This window comes from Erigeron canadensis, chromosome 7, assembly GCF_010389155.1.
Source record: "Erigeron canadensis isolate Cc75 chromosome 7, C_canadensis_v1, whole genome shotgun sequence".
In the NCBI taxonomy this organism is placed as follows: Eukaryota; Viridiplantae; Streptophyta; class Magnoliopsida; order Asterales; family Asteraceae; genus Erigeron; species Erigeron canadensis.
The window spans coordinates 25,368,740-25,387,696 of NC_057767.1; the positions used below are offsets into that span (position 1 = coordinate 25,368,740).

At 34.1% G+C, this 18,957-nt stretch overlaps 2 protein-coding genes across 2 annotated transcripts; one reads left to right on the plus strand and one right to left on the minus strand.

The window, feature by feature from the left end:
- The first annotated feature begins 9,227 nt into the window (after positions 1-9,227).
- LOC122608519 lies at positions 9,228-9,914 on the plus strand. Its single transcript, XM_043781624.1, has one exon. It carries the CDS (start codon positions 9,322-9,324, stop codon positions 9,841-9,843), a length of 522 nt encoding a protein of 173 aa, XP_043637559.1. The 5' UTR covers positions 9,228-9,321; the 3' UTR covers positions 9,844-9,914.
- A 1,791-nt stretch (positions 9,915-11,705) lies between these two features.
- On the minus strand, positions 11,706-17,700 carry LOC122607285 (WD repeat-containing protein PCN-like). Its single transcript, XM_043780225.1, has 11 exons — positions 17,433-17,700; positions 16,899-17,042; positions 16,014-16,308; positions 15,861-15,924; positions 15,645-15,758; positions 15,384-15,546; positions 15,115-15,268; positions 14,455-15,038; positions 14,196-14,377; positions 13,063-13,323; positions 11,706-12,186 (listed from the first exon to the last, which is right to left on the minus strand). Exons 1-11 carry the CDS (start codon positions 17,598-17,600, stop codon positions 11,907-11,909), a joined length of 2,409 nt encoding a protein of 802 aa, XP_043636160.1. The 5' UTR covers positions 17,601-17,700; the 3' UTR covers positions 11,706-11,906.
- Between the last annotated feature and the right edge of the window lie 1,257 nt (positions 17,701-18,957).

Below are 18,957 nucleotides of genomic sequence, written 5' to 3' on the forward strand. Positions count from 1 at the left end.
AATGGAATGTAAGTTTTGAACTAATATATACATTCAATCATATTACACACATCATCATTTATCTACACATCACACACACACATACCTGTAAACCCATCGTCGGGAAATCACCATCACCGGAAACTCGTCGTCGTTGCCTATCTTTTTCTTGATTTCACCGGAAAATCACCATCTATATCAAGTAACCGATGACGATGGGTTTCTGCTTTCTTTCTTTTCTTTTTCCGGTTAGATGACGATGATGATGAATATGGGTAATCAAGTAGCCGATTTCATGGGTTAGATGACGATGAGCACGTAGTTATTCTGCTTTCTTTCTTTTCCTTTCTCATTCTGCTTTTTCTTTCCTTTTTTTTCTTTTAGACTTGTGGTTGTGGTTGCGTTTGGTGAAATATTTATATTTGGTCTCAGTCGGTTAAAAAAAAAACAAATAAGTTAACCGGTATCGGTTAACCAGTTATTATTAACCGGAACCTATTACACCGGTTAAGGTTTTTCCAAACACAAACCGGTTATTAACCGGTACCGGTTAACCGTAATCGGTGTTTTTTTTTTAAAAAATAACCGGTTTCGGTTACTAAAAAAAATAACTAACATCGGTTAACTGGTATTTGCACCTCTAGGCTGCAGAACCGGCACTGCTTGTTGATCCCAAAAATCACTTACACATAAGTATGTTGGTATGTGATCACGTTATAATAAACACATATCCGGTAATTATTTAAGCCTACAGGGTTACACAAAATGACACGTAGACTTTATGAAATTAATTAATGTATTAAAGTAATATATTAACTAATATGATCATGAAATAGTTAATTAAAATAAATTAAATAGTTAAAAGTGTTTAATTAATTAATGGAGAGGATTAAAGTGTAAATTAGAAAATGTGGAAGTTTCCTAATTACAATAAAAGGAGGGGTGGGCCGAAAATTGTAGGTGGGTTTCTTAATCCTCTACAAACTTGGCCACTGAGTAATTAAACAGTAAATATTAATTCTTATAAATAAGGGTTAAGGTTTAAGGGTTTTCTAAAACAATTAAAATTGTTAAAAGCTAAAAACAATTCCTCTCTTCTCCATCTTTAGTTCGACCGGTATTCGGTTTTTGAGTCATTCAAAAACTCATATGGAGCTCAGTATAATTAATGTTAGCATTAATTATGGTTGGGTTTGTTTTTCACGACAACATTTAGTTTTCGTTTCATAAGGTTTTCGAATTTAGGGAGATACACAACGGGTTTTTGAGTTCGTGATAGGCACTAGCATATATCATAGGGGTGTCAAGTGTGTGATCGTAGAGGGGTTTTACTTTAAACTCTAACTAATAATAATTATATTATTAATAATATTATTGGAAGCTTTGCGCAAAGGTACACGTTTCGATTCTCTCTTTATTAATTAATATATTTCTATTCCGCTAAGTAATCGTGATTTGTTATGTGTTTATCTTCATGTATTCTAACAAAGTGAGTTAACCAATTTACCATTTATGTATTCACTTATCTTTATTTGTAAAATCATTCCTTTTATCACTCTGTCTTTCATTCATGTTCGAAGGCTATAACGTCATTTTGCTTCATTCGTATAGATCTTCTATATAAGATCTATTTATCTCATTTTAATGTTAATGAATTTCGATATCACATCACTCTCCATTTTGGAATCAATAAGAATGTAACATATTAGAAATCCGTAAATGTAGTTAAGAACCGTCAACAAACTCAAAGAGAAGACTGAAGATTATTTGTCAATGAATTTTTTCATAGGTAGCATGCTAATAAGTGTGACCACATTCATTAACAAGAGCTAGAATCGTGCCCGTGTGATGTGTGACAATAGATTATCCTCTGATCGGTGTAGATAGTTGGTTGATGAGATGACTGCGATCGGCTCGTTGAATCGGGCTTTGTGTGTTAATTAGGATGTTGAAACGAATGAGAACTTATTGATAAATTAATTTATATTAACTTGTTTGGGCAAAATAAATAACTTGTGTGTTAATTAGGTTTTACTCATGGTCTTTTCGAAAGATATGTGAATTTTGGGCGTCAGTCTTCTCTTACTTAGATCCTAGACGGTAGAGACCATCTAGCTATTCATTAAGAAATGCCTGAAATGCTCGTAAAAGGACAAGACTCGATAAACCGAAAATACAAAAAAAAAAAATTTTTTACACACCACTGCACCTCAGTGGAAAGCCTTGGCAAAGAAAGGAACAAAGCCCCACTGTGCCGCAGTGGGCTTGACACCCTCCCACTGCGCCGTAGTGGGAAGAACACAAATTCTGGACGAGGAAAACCACTGCACCGCAGTGGGCATCATATCAGCAACCCTAAAAACATTTTTGACACTAAATCGAACTTGTGACCTTCAAATTTCAAAACGAACTTCACAAACTCATTTCAGAGATTACCAACAACATTATAAACACGTTAGAGACATATTCACAACTTAGCCTAGTTTCAAAACCCATGAACACCATAAATGGGTCGTTTACCCATTTGACGCTATTTTCGTCCAAATACAACTTCACAATTTGTTGAAACTTACACCTTCCCATTTACACATTTTAACAAAAACAAGACCATCAAAACGAAATGTATCAAGAGCTAAAAGGAGAGCGACTTCTAAGCCTCTAAAAGCCAAAGCTAGTCATTCATCCATGAATGACCTAATACCTTAAAATCTTGCAAAATACAACTTCAAGCTCTAACAAATCTTTCAGATCAACCACACTAGTTCCTACTTTCGAAACTACCTATAAAAGAGTAAACAACTAAAATATAAGCAAAGGTTTAGTGAATATACTTACATACATTTACGAATATGAAGGAGGGCAAAGTACAAGGACTTTCACATGTAACCTATGATCGTCATGTCACATTTACATATTCACCTTGCACACTAACATCACATATATGGATCCATATAAGCTAAACAACATAATCATGATCATCTATCGAGGTTCTTAGGCCACCGGAGGTTCTTAGGCCTCAATAGATCAACTATCGGGGTTCTTAGGCCCCAGAGGTTCTTAGGCCTCAACAAATACTATGCCCCACATGGGCTAACACCGCATCAATTACCACACATGGACAAATAAACTTCAACATGGTGGTCGACACCACCATGGACAAAAGGCTTCAACATGTGTGGTCAATTGATCCAACATATACATAAAGGTATGCAAATACACTCAACTCCTCTGCAAAAAGGGACAACAACGCTAAAACGAAAAGCACAAGCAAGCTTCAACCTATAATCATATTATAAAAGTGCATAAGCTTACATTCACAACTTGACTAACTCAACCTAGTCATAGTCAATCACTAGCCTTTCTAAACCCAAAACTCAACCCATTTGTCATTGAGTTACTTTCATCAATAACAACAACATTAATCATACCATTTTCATCCACATTTCAATAAGTAGCAACATTCATCTTTTCTTACAAACTCAATTTATCACATTAACTCATCTATTTCAAAATCAAACACATTATATAACTCAATGACAACTAGGTTAACTAAGGAATTGGGAATATTAACCATAATTCATTTCCTAGTAAAACGCCCAAATTGGTTCACTCCATGAACCCTAATTTCACAAGAAGGATAGAACTAAAGTAGGGGAAATCAATACCTCAAGATTCAATGAGCTAATTCAAGACTTAAATTGAAAATCCTCCTTTCCCCCTCTTCTTTGAAATTTTTGGTCACCACCACTCAAAACCCACAAACCTTAGCTTTTCAATTTCTTGAATGAAGATTATATGATGGTGATGGTTAGTATAATGATTTCCCTTTTTGAATTAGAGAGAAATAAGCTTTTGATTTTGAAAGAAAGGGATGGAATTGCATGAGGAAATGAAGAAGAGTTTAGTGGAATTATGAGTAAGGAAAATGTATGTGGCAGACACTCTCTATGGGTGCCACGACCCACTTCCAAATTTGTGGGTATTTTACCCGCTGTCCGTTAAAATTCCAACTAAATTAACCCCATATCCAAAAATAAAATACTAGGAAATTAATTTAATGTCAAAACTATGAAAAAGGGTTAATTTCTTTTACCTTAAAATCTTTGGGGTGTTACAGCTTGCTTTATTGGTTTGTTGACTTCAACTGATACCGGCTGATAGCCCAATCTCTTAGTCTCGGATCCTTAGGGATGACAGGTCTTAGGGGGATGAGCATCCTCTAAAGTTATATTGGTAGAGTTGGTGATTCTCATCCCACCATCATACGGTGAGGTTTTCCTGATAACCACTGAATGTTTGAAAAAAAGTTGTATCAATTATCTATACGAAAGTATTAAATTGCCCTTAATAAAACGCACTATGGAGAAATTTTCATAAATTACCAAATTTGCTCTTAATGAATTAATTTACTCCCTAAACACTAATTTTAATAATTAACACTTTGAGCCTTATCTATTTAAATTATTTCACTATTATCTTTACATCAACCTACGCCACTTGACACCGCCGCCACCACCAATAATGCCGTCACCGACACCACTAGAGTGTCATCCCCGTCATCACCGCCGTAATGCACAGGTACCATGCTCGTAAATTTTAAGATCAATGGTTAGATATAGTATAGTTAGATAGATGGTTGTTTCATGGATGTTATAGCTAGTGAGTTTCCGTTTACATCATCGTAGTTATTGTGTTTGCGTTTGTTGTAGCTATAAATAAAATACATTTTATATACAATATTAAGATATAAACATGTTTATTTTGAAAGATTATATGTTGAAGTTATATAACATGACAATACCAAAATCACACTGAAACTTTTCTATATAAAATATAGTATTAAAAATTAAAATTTAACTGATATGAAATTGGAAAACAATAAGTACGTTGGACGAGGAGGTCATGTACCACATACCGCAAAGTGGGAAAATGCTCCCAAAAACTACAAATCATTTTAACAAGGTCAGAATAAAAATCAGTTTAGCACTTTAGCGTATCAACATTTCTTTTTTAAATTGGGCACATGCAGCCCAAACATAATTATGTGCATCTAACATTCAATCCGCTCCAACATGAGCATTTGACATCAAATCCGGCCCAACAGAACAGCCCAATAGCAGAGGCTTAACATATAAAACCAAAGTTAAAATAAACAAAGGCTTAACAGTCAACATTTAAAACCAAAGTTAGAAAGAAGAAAAAAGGAAGGAGGGCCAATGGGCTTCAAACTGACAACCTCACGAATCATGACTAATGATGTATCACACTTTTTACGTTAAAAAAGGATGGTAATAGTAAAGTAATACTAGACTTCTGCCCGCACAATGCGGTGGGGCGGTAGTGGGAGAGGCAGTGGGGACGTTGATGGATGTGGCGATGCTTGTGAATATAAAAGTAATTGATATTAAAGACTTAAAGGTAGTATTATATTTATTTTAAGTGTTTGGGTATCTATATTGTAAATTATTTTATTAAGGGTATTATAGATATATTAGATAGAAATGTTTAAATTAGTAAAAAAGGAAGAAGGATATTTTTAGTTTTTCAAAGGTAGAAAATTTAAGGGGGAAAAAATGTGGTTTGTTTTATTAAATGGTATTGTTGAGTGCTGTATCTTTGTCCATATTTTATCTACTTTTAAATTTATAAGCTTACACAAGATGCGATTAGAAGCAAAAAATCTAATGTAATTGATCATTTAGTCTCTAAAATCCTGAAGAACCATATGAGTAAAATAATGATTTTATTTAAACCAAAGCGACTGCTGCATCCCAAATTGGAAAAATATAGCTCCCAGGAGTCACACATACGTACGGCTGCTAGTTTAACCATCAAATATACATAGTCAAACTAAAACTACTCTTTTTTAACTTACCCTTCTACATTTATTTGGTCCATATCTATAATCTGTCTCTATATCTTATAAACACTCATAAAAATTTCATGTTTTATTTAGGGATAATCTAATATATAATTTTGGGTAACTAGTTGATCTAATATATAACTTTGGGTAACTTATCCGACTTAAATACTATTTTGATTCATAACTTAAAGTAATAAAAGTTATTAGGAGTGTTAGTTAAGAATATTGATATGTTATTAAAGGTAGTAAAGAATTTGATATTTGATCTACATGACATGACATAACATAGCTTTTTAAAACTGCCAACTCAAATTGATAAACTATGAGCAGTGTGGCGCCCGCCCCCCTTATTAGACAAAACGTGTGTCATCCACATTATCAATTGATTCCCAACAACCAAAAAATCGGAAATCCGTACACATAATTTAAAAAGCAAATCTTATTCTCATCAAAATGGCATGTATTCTTTAGATCAATAATGTTGTGTTACCTTTAAACTATCAGATTAATATAATTTTGTTGATCTTTTAGCTTATAATCAAAGGTGTAACATATTAGAACTTGTTGGTCAGCAGTGATTGAACTGTGTTGACGATTTATTATTTCCTATGTGCTTCTTTTTCAACACCAAATATAAAGAATCTCCACTAAGTTCAAAGGCGGTGTTATCACACACTTAAGTTGAGTAAAATCCTTCACACATGTTAATTTTTTAATCCATAAATATATAAAGAATAAATAATGAGCCCTCATGTTTTTTATGGATTAAAAAATTAATATATGAGAGGAATTTCACCCAACTTAGGTGTCTAATAGCACCACCTTCACTTCCCCATATATATATATATATATATATTCCATGAATCTCAAAAATACATATATGAGTTACCACAACACAATATTGTCTGCTTTGCCCACAGGCTCACGCCTTTGTTTCTGGTTGCTCGGGCAAACTTCCCTAAAAGGTCACCCCTTTGACATTGCTGCCTCCCGAGCACGCTTAACTGTGGAGTTCTGATGGGATCCGGTGCATTAGTGCTGGTGTGATCGCAACCTCCTTTGTGTTTTCCTTATGAACTCTTTCAGAGTCTGCCTTAGAATCATAGTCCGGGTCTTCTTCCGGCTCACTCTCAGAGTCGACTGTAGGATGCTGGTGTATGATTGCTCTAGGGTCGTAGTTAGGGTCTTCTGACGAATCACTTTCTGAGTCGTCTATTAAACTTTGATATATAATTGTCTTAGGGTAGTAGTTAAGATCTTCTGACGGCTCACTCTCATAGTAAACTCTAGGATTTTGAAACGGTTCTTGAGCGGGGGTTTCCATGTTGGGTGCGATCTCTATTTCATGTGATCGGTGGTTGGAATTGAATTTCTTTATGCAACTCTTACAGGCTGTTTGCTTTATACGTGCCATGACTAAGTAAAAACTAGCTACGTTAATGTAAGAGTCAAAACTTTGCACTAATCTAAAAACATAAAGTTTCATCATAATTAGCAATTTAACGCAAATATAAGTCTCACATAACCAATGTTATCTAATGAAAGTACTCACACATATAAGATGTACAAATAGTTCTTATTACTTACGCTATATGAGGGTACTTAGGTTATAGTCTAGGCCAAACCACCTAATTTTCTATAACCAAGGCTCAAGAACCGTTTCAGAATCCTAGAGTTTACTCTGAGAGTGAGCCATCAGAAGACCTTAACTACTACCCTAAGATAATTATATATCAAAATTTTACAAATGACTCAGAAAGTGATCCATCAGAAGACCCTAACTACGACCCTAGAGCAATCATACATCAGCATCCTACAGTCGACTCTGAGAGTGAGCCGGAAGAAGACCCAGACTATGATTCTAAGGGAGATCCTGAAAGAGTTCATAAGGAAAACGCAAAGGAGGTTGTGATCATACCAGCACTAATGCACCGGATCCATCAGAACTCCATAGTTAAGCGTGCTCGGGAGGCAGCAATGTCAAATGGGTGACCCTTCTGTGAAGTTTGCCCGAACAATCATAAACAAAGTCGTGATCCTGCGAGCAAAGCGGATAATATTGTGTTGTGGTATTCGAGTTCTAGTATCAAAAATAATAATAATAATAATAATAATAATAATAAAATGCTTACATGACAATTTATGTGAACTAATTATATAACGACACATTATCGTTAGAAGTTTTGATTAGAAAGCAAGTGTTACACTATTACATGTTGATATATATAGTTGAACAAAACTTAAAAATATGTTACTCGTATATGCTATTAGGCTTTGGTATTTTATTTTTTTATATTTTTTTGGTTTTATTACTTACATTAAAACAAAAAAATATATATAAATCTGATTTATAGGTAGCTTAAACCGGACATAAATATGTTACTCATTGTTACCAGGGAACATCCGAACATGATGTACCAAAATTTAGCTTTCTATATTACGTGAAGGTGACTAGTCATAATCTTCCAACCTCATGTCTTTTAAAAGTAGTAGTAGTTAATTTTTAAGCTTGTGTTAAATATTCAACCTATAACTTAATTAATTTATCATTTTAGAAAGCGAATTATGTTCCGTGTATAACAATCATATATTATACGTAATTTATACATGGGTGGGTTCTTTTGATAATTCCATTTCGTTTGAGAACGAGTTTTATGGATAAAATGATTTGTTAATAAATGTAAAAATACACAAATATATTTAGTTACATGTCTATATACATAGTAAATATACATGCATTAACGTTTTTATTAGAGTAGTAATATGTACAACACAAACTTTTATTTTTACATAACTAAATATGCTTTTAGAGGTTGTATAATATAATATTTTAGAAGTTGTATAATATAATATTATGAAACATTTTTGATGGTGTACAATAGTATGTGAAAGATTCATATGGAAAAATTATCGCATGCATATTTTATATACATTTCACATATGTTTAATTCATTTTACATTTAAAAACCAATATTATGTTTTTGGTTTAATAGGAAAAAAAAAATAAATAATGAAACTTCCAACAATTTAATTATGAGTTAACCCTTAAATTTAGCAAAACCCAATATATTAAGAGAAAAGTGAATATGAGGCTGTTATGCACCTAACTTGGGTGGAAAAATCTCTCACATACTAATATTTTAATATTTTGAATAAATGTTTGGCCTCTATGATTTTTATGGTTTAAAAAAAAGTATATGGGAGATTTTTCACCCAACCTAAATGTCTAACGACCTCATATTCCTTTGCCCATGTATTAAAATAAACATTTTCTTCGTGTCTGGAAACCAGTCAAACCAAAACCACAGGTAAGACTTTTAATCAAACTCGCCACCTATAAACTCTATCCAAATCCACATACACATTCACACACAATTTCATCAAAAACACCCATATATATCTATAATCTATAGTCTTCTATACCCAATTACCATAAAAGCTTCCAAACTATTTCTATCACCACCAAGAAAAAAAAAAACATGAAACACAACCAAAAGAATTTGATGATCAAAATTATCACAACACCATATAGAGCAATATGCAAAGCCAAAGATTTCTACATTCGTAGCATAACCGAATGCACTACCCCGTCCATCTCCCGTGGACCGGTTAGGACATTCGGTAACCCGATATCAAGAAGCTCAAGCACGAGCTCATTCGGGTCAAGTGCTGCCTCAGAAGATCTCCGCGAGCTCATTAGAGCAAATTCTACGGCTCGTATGGGAGATCTTAATATTAATAGGGCTGATTTAGAAATGTATATAAAACAACATATAATTATGAAGCAGTCTGCTGCTTCATCCGCGATCCCAATAGGATCACGGAAAGTGCCTAGAAGTGTTAGTGTTGGAATGGGAAGAATTGATGAAGAAATGCCGGTTTCAAGTTTTCCTGAAATTGAGGAGTTGAGTAGTACTAGGAAGGCTAAAAGTGATTTGATGTTTCCTAGGAGCAAATCTCATGCTGTCACAAGTAGTTCCAAGATTAATAGATATTCATAGTTTTGATTTGTTTTTTTGTTAATTTGTTTTATATCTTTAATCATTTATGTATAACATTCTCTTTTCTCTTTTTTGTTTTGTTTTGTTTTGTGTAACATGTAAGTTACTCACTAGTTTCTGATTACACAATCAGTTTGCGAGAAACTTGCATCGGAAAATTAAATTTTCAATAGAGATATCAAAACTTAAACTACAAACAAGCCTAAAATCACTAACACACTGCATTGCCTCAACTAAATTATGGTTGTGTTGTCGCTAGAAAAAAAATTATTTGTAACATGTTTGTTTTGTTGACCATTGTGTAATAAAGTAGTTTAAACAAAGATGAAAAATGATAATGACAACGCTAAGGTCTATGTATAAAAGACTAACAAATATTGAAAAATATAAAACAACATTTTGTTACCTTTTAAGTTGTAGTCGTTATATATAATACAGTTTACAACAATGAAATGAATTATGTTACCTTTCATTGCTCTCTTGTTATTGCAATTTAGAAAATTAATTAATGATGTATTTTTTTTGTCTCTATTATATATACACGAATACATACGCTATGAACATTTGAACTAATGATGTACGTAACGCCAAAAATCAACTATATATATAAACACTAGTTAATTATTATAAGAAATGCCAACCAAGTTGATCAATGAATAATTTTATACTCTATGAATAAAATTTAACTTTAAAAAAAAAAATTATTATAAGAAATGCCAACCAAGTTGATCAATGAATGTTGATCATTAATGGTGATCTATGCTAGTGCAAGGAAATAGGTGTTTCAATTATATTATAACAGCAAATATAGATGGCAGTGCTGCCAAAAGTCTAAAATTGTGGTTGACAATTTGGATTTTGGCCACCAAATATAGGTAGAGTCAAATGGCAACTATTCTATTCTACTCTTTGCTAATATTTCTCTCGTCAATGTAAGTATGCCCATTTCGTTTCTTTTAGTTTCATTCAAACCAATTCTGAACTATTCTCTAAAATTGACAACATATTCTATAAAAGCTCGTTTAAAATAATGTTATCCATGAATATTAGTGACAATTGAGAATGTTCGTGGTTGTAATACCTTGAGGAAAAAATAACCAAAGAAATTAATAGACCAATATAAGAATGTCAAAACATGTGTTTTTGTTTCCAAATGGTGTAATAGGCCATGTTTTCATATGATCAGCAAACTTTTTATTACCACTTCCCTATTTAAATTTACCAACAAACACAATTGTTAAGGTTTAAATTTTGGTCTTTTTTCAAAGAGGACAAAGCCTGCTTTTTTCACAATCTACTACAAAATTATCGTTAAGTGCACTTTGTTAAATATATATTTTGTTATCATTTTAGAATCTTGTTTTAAAAGTTCAATTATTCTTAAACCAAGTAGATTGCTTTTTTTTTCTTTGTTGAACTGTTAATTTTGTCATGTTTGGGCCAACGGATTCCAAATTAGCATTTTGACAGGTTTATATACCCGGGCGGCTGGGCCCAAACACAGCCCATATTATAATTTTTTAAAAAGTGACTTGTTTAGCAATCTACAAAACTATAATCGACATTTTCGATATTTTAAATCCACACAGGAAATAATACTAGCAATTGTAATTTATAAACAAGTATACAACATTTTAAAGACACTATCTTTACTTTTAAAGATAAAAGTACAACAAATTCATAGTTTTTGAAAATTTAATTTTCAGGCAACACATACAAATGCACTTTTTTTCCAATGATCTTGAAAAGTTTATACACCATATTAATAGCTAGGCTGTAACTTAAGTACTCAACAAATGTAAAAATTTGTACTAAACAAAAAAAATCAATTCAAAAAGAATATGTAAACCTGCAAAATCAAAGACTAACAAATGAAGTAAACCCATTTTAGCAAGTTCAGTCAACCCAATGTCATCATTGACAACAGGAAAAATATTACTATTAAAAGAAAGAAGACCAAGGACACATTACACAACATGCTTTTGACTCAGGATAATAAGAGACCAAAATTGAACTGCTCTATCTAACCTCTTCTAGTACCACCTTTGTCGGGACGTTATGGTTTATGACCCGTATATATGTCTGTGAACAGGCTGGGCATCAAATGTCTTAACCACTTGCAACCATGGTTTGTCTATGACCAATACAGAACCTTTTGAGAGGTGGCCAATGTATAAAACAGGTTCTCTAAACGCACAAAGTTCAAAATTCCTACCACCCTTTTTACTATCATACTCATGCCCTATCAACTTGCGTTTTAATTTCCCATTTAATGGACTGTATACCTTCTCATGATCTTCATCTTGACCAATCGGCATTCCAAAGTCAATGAAGCACATTGCCCTACAAGGTACATATATCACAAAAGAAATGCATCAGGATGCTGGCGAGGAACAAATCAGCTAACTTCAGAGTTAAGGACATCATCACCGTAAAATACAGCACCAAAATCCCCTTCCATCTCATTAAAAGGCTGACTACATATCAATATATATAAAAGAATCTCCACCAAGGGGTGTTTGAGTGAGGTTATGATGAAACATATTGCTGGTGCATATTGGCTTGTGTAAATTCCCAATAAGCTCATGCTTTTGGACTTTATGTTCATTGGCTTATTTTTCAGAAATAGCTGTGAGCCTTTACATATGCTGTCAATTACTTTGAAAGTAAGCTGTGACAGCTGCATTTTTTTAAATGTGCTTTTTGTCTAGTGGCCAAATATTTTAGAAGAAAGTAGAAATCAGATAATCAGTTGTTCGAGTGTCTAAGAATACACAAATAACAAAAGCCGCTACATTAAAGACTCCAATGTAAGTCACAGAAATTCAGTTAAAAAAGATCATGATTAGGCTTATTTTTACACTTCAATAATCTTTTTCATTACAGCTAGTGGTTATACTTATTCAGGCCCTAGATAAGCATCGGTTGGGGAACTAGAGATTTGGCTGTCCAGAATCCAAATCAGAAACTCGGGTAGTAATAGAGATGGAAATATCATACACAGATGATAACTTATAAAATTAGACTAGAAACTTTAAACCTAACCATGATACTGATAAGTAATAAGTGCAGCTACAAGTTACTATAATTACTTAATTAGTCTCATGACCGGTATGTAAACACACCCCAAAAGAACATAGCAAACCAACCCAAATCAATATAATAGGTAATTCGTAATTTCAGCTTGGAAGCTTGTAAACATAAAAATTTTGAAATTACCGGGAACTGTAAATGATGACAGAAGAGGAGCTTGTAGATGGCGGAAATGTGAGTCCAATAACCTCTCCAGGAAAGTCCTGATATCTTCGTGGCAAGATAAATGTGTTGTGTCTAGACCATTCTCCTAATTTCTTAGCATCCACATCAAATACATACACTTGATTTGAAGATGTAGAGATTATTAGCACATTGCTATTTCGAGGACTAAACCCCCCAGCAGTAACCGAGGCACCATCCAATCGTGATATAAACCAGTGTTGCCTGTGCACAAATGGAAAACTTTCTATTTAAAACCTCAAAAAGATATATCTTTCATGTAATGAAGATAAAGTTAATCTCAAAATTGAAAGTAAACAGACAACAAGTAGATCTAATCAGGACCTAATTAAATGTCAACATAAAAAACTTTTATAGTGAGCTACTTGTTGCCACTTGTCAATTAGGAGGGGCGGGTTGGACAAACGGGTCAAAACCTCAGGAGTCAAGGACATAAATTTCGGTGTTTCGGTCACGGACTGGTATATGAAATATCGTTTTTTCCGGTGGTATTTCGGTAATTCTAATATTATATATATACACACACATAAATAAGAGTAAAAGATAAAACCTAGAAGTGCTGAAACAGCACTGAAATTTCGGAAATTTCGGTGGTATTTCGGTCAAAACCACCGAAAATTTCGGAATCGATATCTAAACTGAAATTCAATACCGAAATTATGTCCCACCACCGAAAACCGAAATTTCACCGAAATTGATAACATAGGTCAAAACAGATTTTGATCTATGTACAACTTACTACTACCAGGTAAAATGAGCGGAGTTGGCTTTACCCAAAACAGTTTCGCCTAAATCTGCCAAACTTAGTTTCTAATACAAGTACATATGTTAAATAATTTCCAAAAACAAATTAAAAAGATACGAGAATCCTCTGTGAGACTTTCTAAGAGTTTGACAGATTGACACACAAATCAATCACTTTCTTAGTACAAGAACCAAAGTTGCCACCTCTATAGTTCCTTTTAAGATCTTTCACAGCTAGACAGAACTATAAAAATGTAAGTCCAGCCAACTAGGACGCCCAGAATAGTAAGCAGAAAAACAAAACGAGATGAGAATATTGTCAAGTTCCCTACCTTTGTGTCTCTAGATTGAATATATACACATCTCCAAAGCAGTTGACAGCAGCTAGCCACTGTCCATCAAGACTAGTAAACATCTTTGTTATCGGCGGCTGAGTAGGTGGCAATTCTTCATCAGTTTCCTTCCGACAGGGAGTGAACCTATGTGTTAATTCCAGGCTTCCAACATCCACAACCTAAAACAATAGACATAATGTTACCTATTGCCACGCATGCATACATGCCCATGTGTAGAGAAGGTATGATTGCTTACATATATCATTCTGTCGTGTCCAGAAATCATTAACCGAGATGAATCGGAACTAAAGATCATGGAATGGGCAAATGGTATGGATGTAGGAAGTTTTCTTTTAGTTATGGACCACACACTTTTCCCGACCACATTCTTTTTCAACTCAAATAAGCAAGGCCTCACATGATCCGAGTAGGCAAAAAACCTCCCAGAAGATGAAAAGGAGCTGCAAATGATCTTCCGTGAACCCTTGCTTTTAACTCGAGCAACCATATCTGTAGTTGAAACACTGCCACCTGGGCCGGAAACATCTTTTTTCACATTGACCGTAAAAATATCTAACCAGTGTGAAGCCTGGACCAGAAGCAGATAAGCGAACTTATTAGCTGTACTGCACACCAATTGAACAGGTGGTCTTTGTGGTGCAGGACAAATATCATGAGGAGCAAATTTGGTAAACTCATTGGCTGAATACGCAAAAAGCTTAGTGTCATCACCAGCTGATATAAGCATAGGGATACCCGTATGAGCCCACTTATTGTAACTGAAATCAATTGACTTATCCGTTCCACGAGCTCTTTTTACTTTTTCGTCAGGCAGTAAATCTGTTAGGAAAATGTAAAGCCATAAGATGACTAATATAGAAACGGTACAAGTACATACTATTAGGTCATATAATACCTTCACGACTTATGGGTACAGCAACAACCAAGGCTCTAACATCATGTGTATGGGCTCTCACATAACCAACATATACCCATTTTTTAACTGCTTTCAAACATGATCTATCATCCGCAGAGCCTGTGGCATTCCCAGAAAGCTTATACAATATAATCTGAAAGGAGATAATAGTAACTTAGAATATAGCAAACAATCTACTCATAATCACGGAAGGCTAATAACTAGCAGTAAATTCACATTTAAGCAGACATAATAATACTAGCTAGTACCTGGCCATCTGACCCAGCAGAAAATACCCTGGTATGGCTTGGACTAGCCGCCAGAGCATTGACGTCTCCCTTGTGGCAAGAATGTGCTTGCAAGAGAGTTCCATGCAAACTGTCCCAAAATTGGACACTGCCACTACTATCTGCACTCACAAGAGTCCCGCACCTGACAGAACAAATATCTTATACATTCATTATTCATTTAATAATTAAACCCTATAAGCTCATAGGGGTGGCACACTAAGGGGGAAAAGCACTACTCACCTCAGTGCAAGTAAAGACCATACACAAAGATCAGAGCCACCGCCTAAGCCTCCAAGACCAACAGTAATTCGATAAACTTCATGAGACGATTTAGCATCCCAGCATCTTATAAACCTGTATTTTTGTATAACCAAAGAAATTTAGTGTCTATTTAACACAATAGCAAAGATAAGAAAGCAGAAATGCATATGGTACAAAAATGATTAAAGTACACACCCGTCACTACTTCCAGAATATATCATCTTTGAATCTGGACTCCAAGTAACACTTAATACACGACCTGACAAAAAAATTATTGAAAGTTCCAGTAAATAATAAAAACTAATCAAATTCAAATGTAGGTGATCGGAACAGAAGAGATTATCTCACCACTGACCCTTGGCAGCGATTTATGGTAATTAAACTGATCTGAGTCTGAGATATTGTATAATCGAACACAACCATCATCACAAGCAATTGCTATACATGAACTATCAGTGATCGACCCTTCATATAACTCATGTGCACCACCTTCAATCTCGCTATCACTAGTGATATCACTATCGCTATCAGTAGCATGTCCATTCTCTATAGAAGCCAAAGCATGTTTTGTATTAACCTGCTGCTTACTCAAAGAATTAGTGGCCATTTGCCAGATTGATACACCGATAGGATCCACCACAACCTACAAATAGAAGAAACTAAGCAAATAAGACTTCATAAAATCATCAAAATGCGTGATAGCAAACTAATATATGGGATTGAGGTGGATTTGTATCCGGATAAATCTTGATACAAACAATAACCCACGGCAGTATCAAAAAATCTCAAATTTTATTATATGGCCACTTCAGGACCTCTCTTTACACCTAGTAGGGAGGTCGTATGTACACAACAAAATTTAGTTATAATCAAAAGAAGCAAGCAATAAACTGCACAAATTATAGCTGGGTAAAGCATGAAACATAAGGCAAAATTTGGCGTGCGCATATCTCTTCCCATGTAATTAAGTAACAGCCACACACACAAAACTTCCTTCCTTTCCAGGCATCAGTGTTTTGTTAAAAATTTCTTAAGTATTTCATTATTCCTATAACTATATCAAAAATTCTACAATAACCAGCACAAATGATTCTTTCTTCGTGTTTATATTAGCAGCAACAAATGCTTATCTAGTCTCACACCATAATTCTATAAATGTCTATTACTAATCGAGTTGTTTGATACACGTTAGACAACAACTTCAAATTCACAAGTAACCGTATAAAGACAAACCTTTTGAGTCAAATTAAACAAGTCCCACTCTGAAATTGATCCATCAATACTTGATGAAAACAGCCTCCCAGCAGGTAACCCACCGACACCCGAACCACACCATACCAACGACGAAACTCTCAAATTTGGGTCACCCTGTATTGTCTACACAATAAAACTAAATTTCTTCAAAACCCCACCAAAAAAAATACAAACTTGATACAATACCAGTAATAAGAAAACTGTTTGTGTGTATATATATATAAGTATGTGTGTGTATGTATAAAGATATAGTGTAGTCTACATAATAAAAACTAAATAAATTCAAAACCCCATCAAGAAAAACACAAACTTGATAAAATATCAGTATATATATATATATTATATATGTATAAATAAACATTAAAAGTATGTATTTGTGTATGTATATATGTAGATATAGTATCATCTAGACAATAAGACTGACTAAATTCAAAACCCCATCAAGAAAAATACAAACTTGATACAATATCTGTAACAAGTTTGTATATATGTATATATATATATATTGTATACCAGTTGACAGTGCCAGCCAACAGCACCAGGGGAGACGAGCCAAATTTCGAGAGAGCCGTCTTCCCTGGCGGCGGCGACTTGAGAGTCGTCGAGGCTAGTGGCTAAAGCGACAATCGGGGATGGGTTCCATTGGAGTGAGGTGCTGCTACATTTGTAGAACTTCAGCATCTCCGCCGTCTTTGCCTTGAACCCTAATAATATTTATTATGTATAGAGAAAGAAAAAGTGTATCTATAGGTTGAGGCAAAAGGGTTACTACTTCGGAAGATTGAATAGTGTACAAAGGGCACACATCATTCTTTCGTGACTTTATTTTTATTTTATACACGTAAGGATGTGTCCTTCAAATTTTGATAGTGGCTTTTATAAACCCTCCACTATCAAATTCTATTAGTTAAGAAAATATGTGGCTTTAATAGATTGTATACCATACATTGAAACTTGTAAAGTGTTGAGATTTAAAGCATAAATCGTAAATAAATTAAGCGATTCTCGCAAAGTAAATTGTGTCTTTTATTTTGTTATTTGAATTTTATTTTTACATTTTTCCTTTTACTTGTCTTTTTTTTATGAACTTTTTGATGATGGTTGTGGTTATACTATTTTATTTGATTAGTATTTCTGCTACAATTTAAATATATATATATAAATATATATATATACACATAAATAGAATTTAAATAGATATATAATTATACCTTTATAAAACTTTTCCAGTGCCTCCCGTGAAGTCCTCTCCGACATTTCCAAATACTCGTCGAAAAAGTCACCGGTCTGCCCGGTTGCTAGCTGTCGAGTGGCGGAGGTACACTTTTGTATGGGGTTGAAACCTAACTTTCCCGCAGCATCATGTCTTTGAAAATATGAATATTCCGCCTCCAAATCACCACTTATCTTCAAAAACAAACGCTTCGACATACGAAAACGTTGCCTAAATTGTCTTGGATTATATGTCGGATACTCAGAAAAATATTGACGCATCAATCTATCATTTGTCTCCACCCGCTGTCGAACAAGTGTTGTTCGACTCATACTGGCTAACAAGAGAAGCCGATGATGCGGAAGACATAGATGATGAATTAGAGAGAAATGGAGTGAAAATTGTTTTTGGTTTGTGAAAAATGAAATGGTTTTAGTTGTATAAATATAAGTAAAGTGAAGATTATAAAAAAAAATTCAAAAACAAGTCAATTTTGGGGAAATGAAATTTTAAGGGCGATGAATATATGTCGCGAGGGTTTTTTTTGGTCGAAAGTCGCCCCTCGGAGCGGTGTACAGGCGGTGACGGGCCGAAGGGCGCCCCACTCCTCATGGTCTGATTATGCCTTTTAACAAAAATTTAGCCTTCCTTTTTAAACCCACAAACTTGTGCATCTCAATGACATCTTTGAAAGAAAAGATAATAAAGGCTCTCACTTTGCACCATTTACTAATGTAATTCCACACTTTTATTGAAATCTCACGAGACCCAAACATACGATCAACAAATTCAGGTTCAAGATTGCATAACCCGCATTGCACGTCC

Bases quoted from the DNA above. Each gene is read 5' to 3' on its own strand.
- LOC122608519 (XM_043781624.1), top strand. From the start codon at position 9,322: ATGAAACACAACCAAAAGAATTTGATGATCAAAATTATCACAACACCA.
- LOC122607285 (XM_043780225.1), bottom strand. From the start codon at position 17,600: ATGCTGAAGTTCTACAAATGTAGCAGCACCTCACTCCAATGGAACCCA. The intron at 15,759-15,860 runs GTGTGTACTTTA...ACAAAAATACAG, and splicing joins TATTCTGGAAGTAGTGACGG to GTTTATAAGATGCTGGGATG. The intron at 15,547-15,644 runs GTGAGTAGTGCT...TTGTTCTGTCAG, and splicing joins TGGTCTTTACTTGCACTGAG to GTGCGGGACTCTTGTGAGTG.